Genomic DNA, 14,444 nt, shown 5'->3' on the forward strand with positions numbered 1-14,444 from the left:
GAAAGTTCATTTCACCCCACAGTTCAGGAACGTTAAGCCCAAGACCCTTTCGAGAGATAAGAGGAAACCTGTTTGCCAACCTCATAATATGCATCTTATATTTTTGGCTACGGCTGTTTTTGTCCTGTCGTGTGACCACAACATGAGGTCAAGAGGCCCATGCTGCCAAAATCCCATTAGAAGCCAAAGAAAAATTGTGAAAAAAATTCTGACAGACCTCCTTTCAATTGGGCATTCACAGCTCAGAAACATAGCCTATAGTGTTAAGCATCAGTGTTTCAGTGAAGTTTAGAAGTTATGATCCGAAGCTCCAGAAGTCAAAGTTCAGAGAACACCACTGGTATGCTGTAGCTGACTATGGTGCGCTTCAAGTAAACCCCAATACTGAATGATGAGATGTGCAACCTCAGAAACACACATAACAAATATTCTCTCACTGATGTACAAGGACAAACTATTATCTTCACCTTGCACTCCCCCACATCTAGTGCTCTGATGCATGGCTCTTTGAGGCAATACGTCTCACATTATCAATCTCTCATTATCAATCTCTCATTATCTGATGAACTTTAAAGATCAACTTAGCAATCTCTGGTGGCTGTAATCTTACGTAAATTTCATACAAGTTTAATTTGTCAAGAGCATACGAGATTAAAAATTGCTCATCTTCAAGCCCTCACCTTCAGTCTGATACAGAATCCTCGTTGCTGCACTGGCCACCTAATCGGCTGGTGTTGTGCAACTGTGACCTTGATAGGGTTCAATCACTATATAGAAACATGTGCCACATAGTTTTCAGAAAAATATAATATGCAGCTTTATGAGGTTCATATGATCATCACGTTAGTGGGAGAGGGGCTCTCTGTGTCAAGGTAATGGCTACTGCAGAGTACATGGCTGAGAGCAGCAGGTTAGTAGAGTTGTGCAGCTACAACACACATTTCTGGTTTGTGCCAATGAAAAAAATAATCCTGATCCCTCATTCCACTACTTCACAATAAAGAAACTTACTTTTGCTCAGTCCCTTTCTGACCGCATAGAATGTCATGTTGGAAAGTGAGCTCACAGAGACCTGGTGCAGCCCAGGCTGAGTTCAGGGTAGTGTGATGTGTATAAATACAACAGACTTCTCAACCCCGGTGACGTAAGGCTGTAACTATGACAGTACATATGCTCTATCCCACTCCAAATGAGCTACAATAACCAGTAAATAAATCTCATGAGCAAATGGCACAAATCAATCCTTACTGTTGGCTAAACATACCAGAGGTGCTGCTTTTGGGTTCAAATGTAAAGGAGGTGATGCATATTTAGAACATCAGATGGGGTGCTTGTTAACGCGCACAGTCACCCCACCGGAAATGTTTCTTCCTTGCATGGATGCTGACGCCCACTCTCTATGTCTGTCCCCAGGGGTGATTCTGGGGATGCCATGTGCCGACCACAGAGACGAACCCTCCCCCCGCCCCCACAATGGAAACTTTGGTAGTGTCACGCAATCTACGTAGGTGTATGTACAAAAAACACAATGCACGCCTAAACAAGTATAAAAAAAAAAATGAGAGTGCTCGGTGTATTGAAGCTGAAAAGGGGAAGGAGATGTTCTTGAGGATGCAGTGGTAGAGACTGCATTGAGATGCCAAATCTGACTTATATACCATGGCCACATTGCTGCTGCCTCTGTTCATTTTTCCACAATATGCAGTTTGCGTCTCAGTTGCTGATGGTGGTTCACATCTGTTATGAGAACGTAGGAAGAATTTACCACTATATCACAAATGCATCTTTCAACTATAATTAAGGGTAATGAAAACAGCAGATGATCATTTCTTAGATAGTCTGTATTTGGTTTACAATAAATATATCTGTCAGCATTCCGGCCTGAGCCGCTTGGTTTCTCGCTGTCCGTCTGTGTGGGTGTGTCTTTTATTTTTGTTTACAGGTCCTTGTGTTTCCTTGTCCCTCCTGCCTCCCCGCCCTCCTGTTACTTGGCCATGCACCTCACCTGCAGCTTGTTCCGCACACCTGTGTCTCATCCCCTCATCATCGGCCTGCCTACATACACCCTTTGTTCTTTGCCTGATCTTCTCAGTGTCTTAGCTGTTTCATTCCCGACTTTTGTTTGTAATCCTGCTCTGTTCCTGCTTGTTGCTGACTCTACCTGTCCCGGATTACTCTTTTGCCTGCCATTTTGGATGTTGTCTGTTTTCCACTGGATTTTAAGACACTGACTTGGACTTTTTTTCTGACTTTGATTTTGCTTGTGATTCGTGATTTTTGGACTTAGTTATTAAAGAACTGCCTTTTCATACTGCCCGTATTATCTGTGCCTGGGTCCTTTCCCCGCAAACCCTGACAATATCATGTTATTTACAAAACCTGAGCCAGTTTTGCCGAAACCACGTTAAGACCAGACTTCCCCAATCTTCATTTAACGACTGTGCAAAAGAAATTACGCAAATACAGAGTAAGGCAAGTGATTTGTGGCTCAGATATACATAATGTTTGTGTTGGGGAAAATTTCTAGAGAAAACTAGGACACAATTACAATCTACCACAAATAAACCCTAACCACAAGTTATCATAACCACAACTTTCCAAACCAGTCAGAAATTCCCTACTCTACATAAAATTATTCACTAAAAACATGAAAACCAAATCTCACACATCACTGATTGCACAGATAATTTTATCCAATGCAGAATTAAGAAACTAAGGATTGTTTCAAGAGGGACACTGCTCTCATTCAGAAGATAAAAACAGAATTTGGAAGGTTTGGGAAAGTATGTGATCTAACATATATGTAAACGGAACATATGCCTTTTTATGATATATCTACTATACATCTATACATAGTTTACAAATATCATTTAACAAATGTTGAACTGTTGACAGTTTGCCAAATGAGGGTAATTAAGAATTTGAAAATGAACCCAAGCCCATACAAAACATGGAATGGCTTTGCCCAACCAAACCCTTTCTCTGGGTCTTATACAGCTACCATGAATGCATACTGAGGTTAGATTTCCTCATGGGTGCACAAGAGGTTTCAGATTATACTGTACCTGTGGCTGTAGCGGACTGCAATGATGAGGCCTAACTGCAAGAGAAAGGAGATAACAGGGCATAAAATGGAGGGAAATATAAGTCTTTAAAACTAAAAATGTGTAAAAGGTCAGTCACATAAGTGATAGGTAGAACTATGAACAGAAGTGAGTGGAGAATACTGCAAATGTGAACTTGATCACACATTAAGATCTTTTTTTAAGGAAGAGTGCAGGGATTATTTTCACTTTCTCTGTCCACTGCATTTGATACCTAAAAATAATGACAATGACAACAATGAAAAAAAAAAAAAATTTAACAAAAAACTATGTATGCATAGAATCATTTCTTATTATTTAAAAAAAGAAAAACAAAAAAGTTATTCCTTAATAATAAAAGCACTGCAGAGAAGGAATAGTATTGTTCACAAATAATGGGCAGTGAACATCTCAACATAAGTTATTTTTCTCACCAAACATAATGCAGATTAGCATATCCAAAAGGTCAATTTTCATTCCACCAGACCATATGACATGCTTCCAACTGTCACTCAAATAAGGGTTTTTTGATGGTTTGTCTTAAGAAGAGGATTCTTCCTTGCAACGCAGCCATGAATGCCACATTTGTGCAAGAGACTTTGAATGCTACTTTTTGACATTTTGTTTCCTAAAAATGTCAGTTTGTTCAAGATATCTCAAACTGTTTACAGTTGTCTCTCGGACCACTTATCTCACAGCCTGTGGTCGCAAGAGAGATATACATCCTCTTCCTGTCTGGTTTGCCAATGTACAACTAGCTGTAAATTTCTTAATAATGGACAATACAGTAAAAAGTGGTAGATGCAGATCTTTGGCGAACTCTTTGACCTTAACCATGATGATGCACACTACTAATGAATTTCCCTTGTATGTAACTTCCTTTGAAACCCAAGGTAAATAGCAGGCTTTCAGAAGCTCCTACAGTTTCACTAAACTTCAAAAAAGCAGAATGTTGATGTTGATGTCATTCTGATTTCATTTAAAAGATTAGTGTGTGAGTGACAGAATGTGACACCTATGAATTTGCTCTCTGCAATGCTATTAAGATTAAAGTGTAACATTCTCAAATAAAATTAAGGAGAAAAAATAATCATGTACCTTTTTTGCTACATCATGTTTTTGTTCCCCTTTAACGAGTGGCAATATGGAGGGGAGTCTGTGTATATATCATCTAAATTATGCATACACATAGTCATGTATACACATCCACACACACATATACTAGTAGCCACCCTGAGTGTATGTTTATACATTCATAAAAAAACACTTCATCTGTTTTATGCCACAAAATTGTGAATGTCAACAAAAAAGGGTCTGACGAATGAGGATGAGAGCAACAGTTTGTTTTCATTGAGTGAACTCATGTGGAGGACATTAAGAAAACCTATTTGCTCGATCCTTTATTTTGTGATTCATTCTGGATAAAGGTGTGCACATTCTGTACCCTGTTCCATGCCTTTCAAACTCTACGGACATAAGATGGAAGATTAGACGGGAAAATTAGATTTATTCCCCCTGACAAACACACACTAAGTATCCTTTGGGAAAAAAAAAATGAATCTTGTTGAAAATTCATTTAACGCCTCAGCCATTTTACCAACATGGATGTAGACTGCTCTCTAGTGGATAAAAAAATAAAAGAAGGCCAAATCAGATCTGAATTACATGAGCAATAAACTACACTGTCTAAACACTGCACTTCATGTTTATTTGTCTATCAGCCAAGTGCTTTGATGTCATGGCCCTTTGTGATGCTCTACAAAAAAAGAACCCTCTGGGCAAACCTGTTACTCTTAAGACAAGCAAACACATTCTGCTCAATGGAAACCAATTCACACAACCAATGTACTATGTTATGAGCCAGTTATATGTTAATATTGTGTGATGCATAAGTGCAAATCTCACTTTAATTAATTAACCCAAACAAAAGCAACTCGTATGTAATTTAACTCACATTGAAACGGTAGAGTAGACAATAATTACCACCTATCAATCTAGCTAGCTCAAAAAAAGTATATTTTTCAGTTGTATAGTATTAAAAAACAACTAGAACATGTACACTTACACATGTATCAAGTGAACAACTGGTCAGTGATTATCTGCAATAATATCTGCCATAAAACAAGGGCAGTCAAAAAATGAAGTATGATGTCTGCATCTAGTCACTGTGGTGATCATCACCATGTGGGTTGAGCAGCCACATCAAAGAGGGCACTCACCTTCATGGCAGCCAGTGCCTGGACGGTCAAGGCCAAGCGAGTAGGGGTAAGAGCGGCCAACATTGCATTGAAGCGTTTGCTCTTGTTTTGTACAGGAGAGTGGTACACCCCATCAGGGGACACAGAGCCAAACCTGGAGGGGTAGGCAATATTTGATGTTATGCCATGCTGGAGGAGCTGAGAGGTACAGTTTACTTATCAATTGCATTTTGACATGTAAAAAGCAGTTGAATGTAAAACCCAAGGAAGCTGTCAAGTTTGACACCAAGCACAGAGAAACAGGCCAATGTTCATTACCATGTTCATTAGTTCAACCATGAACTTTGCCTGGGTTATATTCTGTCACAGAACCTTCCTAGCTACCTTGTGAATGCGGGGAAAACCTACCGTATGCTGGAAAAAACTACCAAATAACTCATTCAGTGAATTCTGAGACCTTTCTGGTTTTAGGGAGCAGAAGGAAGTATTTTTGTGGGCCAGTAAAAATGACGTAAGTTTGAATTCATGTTGTTAATATAGCAACTTACTTATTCAGCAGGTTCTCCCTTGGAATATGAACATTGTTAAAAACCAAGATACCATTATCAACTCCATGGAGACCTGCACAGGAATAAAGAAAATCAATCATGTTATCTTCAAACAATAGGGGGGTATTGGAATTGAAGTGTCAGATTTGCTAAATGACTACACGAGATTTAATATGTGCAAAGCCATCACCTTGTGCAGTAAAGCACCTGAGTGTATTTAAATGGTTGCGTCAGCACTATTGCATGTAAAATGTGTGAAAAATGTGAGCCGCTGCTTTTCTGCAGGTTATTCTTCATGCATACATACAGTAAACTGCAAAATGATGCAAGAGGAAGATAATACCAAACGCATGAAAGTGCCTGCAGCAACACATCAAGACTTGACACAATTTTAGTTAAAGTTTAGCAGAAATTAGGGCTGGGCGGTAAAACGATCTCGAAACGGGATCACGATAAAAAATATATGTCGATAACTATGATAAGCTTCAGACATTTTTACGATATGGATAGATCTAACAGCCTATCACACAGCAGAAATAAAACAGCAACAACAGCGGGTCAGTCTGCAGTTTGTGGCTTGCACGTCAAAGTACACGCCCATTCCCTGCCGCAAAGCATTGTTTCAGCTAGAGAAAGCTCTGGAAACGTGGGAAAAAAAAATGAGTGGAACCCGCGAGGGCGACAAAAGTGACAGTGAAAGTGAACTCGTGTTACAATGAAAATTCCGTCCATGTTGCGGTTTGTGAACTCGTCAATGTTCTGTGAAAACATCTGTTTTGACAGCTTGTGCGCTAAACGTTGCCTAATGTGATAGGCAATGTCGTGAGTGGATAGGTAGCTGGCCTGTGTATTTGACACGCTAAGTTTGGAAAGTGCAGTCCTGTCCTGTGATGTTATGCACAGGTCAACTAGCGCTGGCGCTATCCTGAAAGACAGGTCATGTTCCGCTATAAATTCGGACATTATGACTGCACACGCAGTCTTAGATAGATGAAGAGGTAGCAGTTACAGTGGCCACAGCTCCCGGGCAACGTTGACGTATAACAAAGAGCCCGAACAGCTGCTTTGTGTGAGGGATCTGTATCATGCCGAGACAATACCTTTTGCCGCTTGTCCCATACTGTATTTTTTTGAACACACGGTGCAAAGCAGCTCCCGGGCTCGTTTAATTTGTGACAACATACACCAAAGGTTTGTCCGTCATTACCGTTTTCATCTAACCAAGCCTATCGCCATTTATTTTTCAATCCCCGTTCTATTGTGCTTGTGTCTGCGCGAACCTTCGCAAGTTTTGCTTCCATCTGTTTGAATGCATGCTAGCCTATTGTGCAGTAATCAACTGATACAGTCCCCGCAAATACTCCCTGACACCACCTCACAGAAAGTTGAAACTAGTTGCCGATTGGATAAGAACAGTGCTCTTGTGCCAGTACGTCGCCTAAACAGGCTACCATTGGCTAAAACTCATCCGAAAAACACCAGGTTAGTGATTGTTTTTAATAAAATTGCGTTCTGGTCTGGTAATATCAGAGCCCGTATATGCTAGTAATAATTTATTGCCTGATCTAAAATCTCTGCACCCCGGGTTTTCCGGCGTGGGACTGGAGATCTTTAACCCATGTATATCGTGATAAATATCGATATTAATCAATATGGAAAAAATACCGTGATCATATTTTTTGCCATATCGCCCAGCACTAGCAGAAATGCACAAGTATTTTCACATATAGACCATATGACTGTTAACTCTGGTTCAAAAATGAGAGCACTGTCATAGCTGCAAAGCTGCAATCTGTCTGCAGTCCCCTGTGCTGAATGAACTGTGGTGAGCACAATTAGGAAACACTGTTCTGAGGCTAAGCATAATTATCCTTGCCTATGAAAAGCTAGGCGGCTATAGGCTTAGGGCATTCAAAAAATGGCCAAATGGACCCTGTAATTTCACCTTTATTTTAAACTGCTTTAGTAAATTATTACCAGTTCATTTCCCTCTTTTGCATGTATCTGATCAGAGGGGCATACACCAGAGAGACTGCTACACTTGGGTCAGATTTGTCTACAAAATTTTCACTTTGACAACACAGTGCTGAACAGCCAGGCTTATCTTCGCTTGCCAAAGTGAAACTCACGTGTGGCAGGTCACTGCCTTTGAAACCCACCCCGGCACACATCCTCATAAGACCTGGAGAAAACTCTGGACTGTACCTAAGGTCAAGTGATCCCTCCATGTCTCAATCAACATGAGTCCAGAAACCTACGGCACTTCCACTCTGTGAATTTGCAGACTGGGTGTGACTCCAAAAGAGTGAAAAAGACATTGTGGCAAACTACCCTGGATTCATGAAGCACTCATTCATCTTCAGGAGGAGCCATTTGTTTTGCAAAGACAAGAGCCAAGGACAAGCACAGTGTACAATTTGGTTTTAAACGTCTGTATTCTTCTGCTCTGAGAGTAGACCTTAACACTGCCTATACCATTTACTGTTGCATTTTGTTGAAGGTGACCATGCCTACCTTAGACGCTAGGATCCTATTACCCATTTAGAACTCAGCCTAGTCTGAGTACCGCGAAACAAGCCGATGGCAGTCACTAGACTGGGCAGCCTGCAGCTGTCATTGCTTACATGAGTACTTCGTGTAAATACCCACTAAATGGAAAACATGATCATGCACACATTTTCACGGAACATGCATTAATATGCAGCTTCCAGCGCCCCTCTTGGTAAATTCCCCATAACAGAGCTTGCCACAGAGTATCTGGCAATTTAACAGAACAATGGCATACTTTCACAGAACTGTGACTGTTCTCTGGCAAATTCACAAAAAAGGACAATTTTGTAAAATTCAGCATGCTGGTAGTATCCTCAACCTCTGTATGTGCTGTCTACAGTCAGTTAAATGCAGGCATGTTCTGTTGTGTCTTAATTGTCTGTGGTCTCCAGAACTCTGGCTGGAACTCATACCTTCTTTGTGTTTCATGTCAATGGCAGTCACTCCTGGGTACATGACACCTTGGTGATCTCTGATAGGAACAATGAAGCAATGAGGGCCTTGAGAAGAGACAAAAAAAAGGTGTTCACATGGTCCAAATCAGCATTCACCATTACCTGACCTGCCTTACCTATAATTCATTATGGTGTCAACACTAAGGCAATCAATCTCCAATTACGGTTTATGACTATGCCATGGGGTTAAGTTTACCAATTTGTTAATTAGTGGTCAATTTCACACTGACGGAATTCATTTCAAGAGTACTATTACCTATTTCACAAAATGATCTAAGCCTGAATGAATTAGGTGAGCAAGCTATTCGGCCATAATAGACTGATGAGAATGGCACGTTACTGAGATGGAAAGTAACTGGTAGAGGAGCTGGCACAATGTAAACATTTTTTTGTCAATATTCACTGTGATAATCGCACAAAAACACCACTCCAACTGATTTTTCAGGTATAAGTCTTTCCAACCTTGGGATTCCCCATTCATTATGAGCTGGGCAAAGACGGCAGCACAGTTGCCCTTCATGGCATTCCCAATGTACATTTTCTTGGCATCCTCACAAGGTGTGTTGATAATGAATTCCTGAAAGGGGAGAACAATGCAAATCTTTGTTTGGGACAACACATTTGGTTAATGCAAATTCTCTGACAGCACCCTCCTAACTCGACCCTCACCCTTCATGAAGAAAGTCATTATTCAAATTGGTTATGAAACAGTACAGCGCTGACAGCACTCAGTTATAACTGCCAGGAACACACGATTGGCTCATTTTGCTTGTATCAATGGATCACCTTGTTGGAGCAAATCCCACTGAGAACACAAACACAGCCTCATTCTCTCAATTCCACTGCTACAGCAGTCTAAGCACAATCAAACCTGCACATATATACATTCTTCATAGTAGAGTACTGATCACCCTTCAATATTTCACCCAAAAATCACTTCTGCACAGGGACAGGACACTGCCACATTGATATATGTTTTGAAACAACAGCTCAGTTTTCACTTCTACGACCAAGTTTCACATCGTCCTTGACTACAGAGCAATCACGCCTCACTGCGTACTGACTGCAGTGGAACTGGAAAGGGAGCAGTCTGCCAAACTGACCTTACTGTGTACAGAACAGAGGGTGTGAAACAAGGGCTGTCACCTGGGACGAGGGCTCGTAATGAGCTTCTGTGAGGATTCCTCGCACATTGCTCCCGTGACCCCTCTCTGTCATGGCAAACATCCCAGTGAACTGCAGCTCCTGGCATGTACAACGAACAAAAAGAAACAACTCAGAAAGGTGAGGGGAGGCCCTCCAGATATGGCTCCATATCATTCTCAGTTAATATCAATGTCAATGCACCTGACACTTCTGTTATTCATTTCAAGAGGAAATGTATGACATGATATGAAAGGATGAGACCTCCTTGAGCATTTTAGGGGCTGATTTACCAGCAGTGTTTCACCTCAAAGATCTATTTTTGCACAATAAAAGGGGAAGTTAATTCCAAAAGTCTTTGATCTGTGTTCATTTTGTAACTTGGGGATAAACCAGTGGACTTTCCATGTGTAATTTTCCAGAAGGAAAAAGGCAAGAGAAATATGTCATTTTTACATTACATTTTGTTTAAGGTCCACTCTTATTCAGACTGACTTACATAACCCACAAGCTTATGTAATCCATTTATACAGGTTGATATTTACTAAGACACTTTTGGTTAAGCACCTTGCCCAAGTGTACAACAGCAGCACCGTACTGGATATTGAACCAGCAACCTTTCGTTTATGAGCCCTGCTCCTTATTGCTACACCACATTTCTGATCAAGAGGCTAAAATTGGAGGCTGTCATTGGTCTAGTTGTGAAAGGCTGTCTAGACAACTCATAGTAAACTGTGGCCATTTAAGCACATTTCAAATAAATTCACAAAGCTCCAAATATGTGTGCCACTTTTGCATCAATCTTTCAGTGGAGACACAAAAGGTTTTTGTTGTCTACACAACACCGTTGCTCTAAAAGGACAGATGTCCAGCAGGTGAGTAAATTAAGGCAACACCTACTGTAACTGGCAGGTACCATTTCTCCTTCTGCTCTGGGCTGCCTAGGTTAGTGACTGCACCTCCAAACAGCCCACACACCACCCCCATCTGTGGGCAGACAGAGAGGCAGTTTGTAAAAGCAACAAAGAGGAGACGCTGTACAATAATAAAATTTCATGGCATGTCATTGCGAATGAGTAGGTTAAGTTCAAGTTTAAGTGGGGTTTCAAACTGAATATAACTTTGCTTCTATCAAAGTTTAAGAACTAAGAAACAATGAATTTCCACATTTCTAACCCTCTCTGTAAAGTATAATATATGGATACAGACTTTTGATTAAATTTGATTCTGTTTATATTTCAAGGACTGGAACATAGCTTTATAACAGTTTTAAAAGTTTAGTACTGTAAGTAATAGCAATATTCTCTAACTTGGTATGTAGCACAAAACATCTCAAAAACACAGGTAAGCAGTAAAGACACTGTTCTTGTTTTGGGCAAATCAAATTAGAATTTTTCCTATCTACTAATTCTCTCAGTCAAAATGCAGTAATAATTAATTTCCCCATCTTTCATTATGTATTTAACTCCACTTTCCCTTACCCAAAAAAACATGTTATAACTTTTGCAGCTCCTGTATTAACTTCATTTTGAATGGATTAAGACTTTCTAGGATCTCAAATTTTACTTTATCCCAAAAAAATGTGAGAACAACTTCAAATGCAATTTTCAAAAAAAGTGCAAATCTTAAGTAAACTGTGACTGACTGACATTTTTGGAGATGATCAATCAAACAAGTCCTAAACCGCTCAAATTGTGTTTTTGGTCTGGATAGTTTAGTTCTGAGATTTTTGGGAGTCATACTGCCTCTCACATTGAAATATTTCACAAAATTCCATCTTACTCCCTGTATGTGTGTCAGGACACCTCCTTTACTCTACTGCAACCAGACTCGCACTGCGAACTGAACATTAAAGGATTGTGAGTGTGTATCCAGTACCTTTACTCCTGTGGCCAAGTCTGCTGTGCAAATCACTTCTGCGATCCCCAGGCTTTTACATATAAAACGGCTCTGCCTCTCCTTCACCTGTAAGCAGCAGAGAAAAACCATTTTCAAAGTAAAAAAGTCTGGTCATATCAGCCTGAACACACCTCAGTACTGACATACAACTGAAATGTATCAATTCAGTGAAGGCTTATTGCAGGTGTTCAGCCTCTACTAAGCCTGGCGTTCAACTCAGATGTTTTATTTGTATAATTATTGTTGTTATAATGATCAAGACGATTTCATTCATATATGAATATAAATAGATTCTTGTGATAACGACACACTCCACTTATCATGTTTACACAAAGCACAGGCAATAAACGGATGCATGCTTGACAACAAAATATGTTATACCTGTTCTTTAAGGTGACGGCGCATTTCGGGAAGCTGTAGGACAAAGTGCAGTCGCTCAGCAGTGAGGTCTCTCGTTTCGTCCAGTGTGAGATCGTAACTAGGGCACACCGGAAAGGCACACAGTGAAGTTTTTTAATGTACTATTTTAAGGGCTGTCAAACCTTAACGCGTACAGTTTTCCATTCAAGTAAAATGTTCAAGCAAATGTCAGTTTGCCTGCATATATAGTGAATGTGTCGTATCATAAGGGGAAGAGGCCAAGGCAAAACTTTAAGTTTAGCTCGACTAGCAATTGACAAATGTACATTGTATTGAGGATCCCTTAAAAGATTTTAAAATCACAATCTGTAGCTTATCTAATGACTAAATATTATCAGACGTTCCAGTGTACCGCTTGTAAGATCGACAGCACGCCAAAATTAGCAGACTGTTGCTGCAACAATGTTATAGGTTGTTATGTAGGCTGGCTAACGTGTTCAGCACATATGAGGAAGTGAACGTATCTGTGACAGATAGCTGAGTAGCTGTGGGTCTTTGCACGGATGTGTTCACGTTACAAGAAAATAATTTGTCTGATCTAAATGTGCAATTGTTTGGATTTAGAAGAAGAATGCTTCACAGTGATACGCATGCAATATTAACTAAACGAAAATGTTTAATATCCAAACCTGGTCAAATGGAATAGCTCGCATTGGCTTATTTCTTGACGGAGACGGTCCTTCAAATCATAAAATTCTCCATCCAGGTACTTTGAAAGGGTGCTTCTTGCACATTTTCCAGGCATGCTGTTGTACGAGTAACAAATTCCCGGTTTCTAAACCGTTTATAAAAATGGAACTGGCAGTATACTCGGAAAATATTCCTCGCTGGTTCGGAACGACTTCCGCGTCACGATGATGTCACCACAGTACATAAAACGAACTGAACTTTGCTGTGTGCACGCCACGTTAAAGGGGGTGTGTCACAGTTTTGCGGTCGCTGCTTCCCTCTCGTTGTATACTTCCTGATTGGATCACATCATTGTAGTTCAGTCGACTTCCACTTGTAAAGTAAAAAATATAAACAATTAAAAGAAAAAATCACATTTTTAAAATGCCAAAGACTATTAAACACAAGTCACTTTAATTTTTTCCCCGAAATATGTGCAAGATACACAGAATGGTATGAAGCCATGAGAGGAATATAAGCGTACTAAAATAGCTGAAAGATACAGTCAAATTTCTTTTGCAAAGGTAAATATTATTTAGGTGTTTAGTGCATATACTGCAGTTTCGTCAAGCTATTAGTATGAGTGCAGGTATTGCATTGAATGTCAAGTTATGATGGCTCCTGTAAAACCTCTTTCATTCTCTGTCCAAAACATTTTCTCCATTTAACCTTTGCTCTGTTCATATGTCAATATTCCATCTGTATTTTTCCATTCCTCGTGTTTACAGGAATAACAAAACCATGGAATGATAACAAAATGACTCATTATAAGGCCTGTTGCAGTTCTTCCATATGAAATTCAACTGGTGAAATAAGAGAGCAATGTTGAAACCTTTGGGCTAATTTGGTCCATGATCCATTCTGACTCTACCTTCATGAATGTCCATGCATTGACTGGTCACTCATTAGTGTTCTATGTTCTGATCTTTTGGCACATAATAAAATGACATCTTATGGGCACATGAAACATAAGACTCCAGTCTCACCTTAGGAGCTCATCCATCTCTAGTGACATAATGTTAAATGTATCAATTCATTAAAAACAAACATGTATGTGTTTCTTATTTTACAGTGCACTGAAAGGTAAAAAGGTAAAATATGCTGCATGTCCCTCTGGATAGACCTAAGTTCATAGTTTTGTCCAGGTTGCTTGTCTAATTTTTATATACTCACCACAGTACAAAATGAAGGGATATGGGTACATATCTGCAAGCAAATCCAAGTTTATTACGATGCTTACTCTCACCATCTTCAAAAGGTATGGTATATGGCCCTGGCCATCTGGTAAGGACAGGGTATTGCTCTGCATGATTCCTCACCCTTATCCGGCCATAAACCAACACTATGCAGTTTGTACATGAATTTTATGACATTTCTCTTGATTTAAGACAAGCACAAATGTCCCGGTGCAGCCATGCATGTGTGCTACATAACGCCTCTGAGGCATCTGGCACTTTGAAAAATATGACCCAAAGCAAA

The 14,444-nt window shown here is 39.9% G+C and overlaps 1 protein-coding gene across 1 annotated transcript in view; it reads right to left on the reverse strand.

The window, feature by feature from the left end:
- Positions 1-13,148, reverse strand: part of acoxl (acyl-CoA oxidase-like) — a 51,977-nt gene extending 38,829 nt beyond the window's left edge. The window contains exons 1-10 of the mRNA XM_036542219.1: positions 12,926-13,148; positions 12,258-12,354; positions 11,856-11,942; positions 10,878-10,964; positions 9,981-10,079; positions 9,297-9,411; positions 8,793-8,879; positions 5,830-5,902; positions 5,303-5,435; positions 3,066-3,100 (exon numbers count right to left, since the gene is read on the reverse strand). Coding sequence (XP_036398112.1) covers positions 3,066-3,100; positions 5,303-5,435; positions 5,830-5,902; positions 8,793-8,879; positions 9,297-9,411; positions 9,981-10,079; positions 10,878-10,964; positions 11,856-11,942; positions 12,258-12,354; positions 12,926-13,041 — 929 coding nt within the window. The 5' untranslated portion in view covers positions 13,042-13,148. The remainder of the gene's footprint in view (positions 1-3,065; positions 3,101-5,302; positions 5,436-5,829; positions 5,903-8,792; positions 8,880-9,296; positions 9,412-9,980; positions 10,080-10,877; positions 10,965-11,855; positions 11,943-12,257; positions 12,355-12,925) is intronic.
- Positions 13,149-14,444: the final 1,296 nt, after the last annotated feature.

Source organism: Megalops cyprinoides, chromosome 1 (assembly GCF_013368585.1).
Source record: "Megalops cyprinoides isolate fMegCyp1 chromosome 1, fMegCyp1.pri, whole genome shotgun sequence".
NCBI lineage: Eukaryota > Metazoa > Chordata > Actinopteri > Elopiformes > Megalopidae > Megalops > Megalops cyprinoides.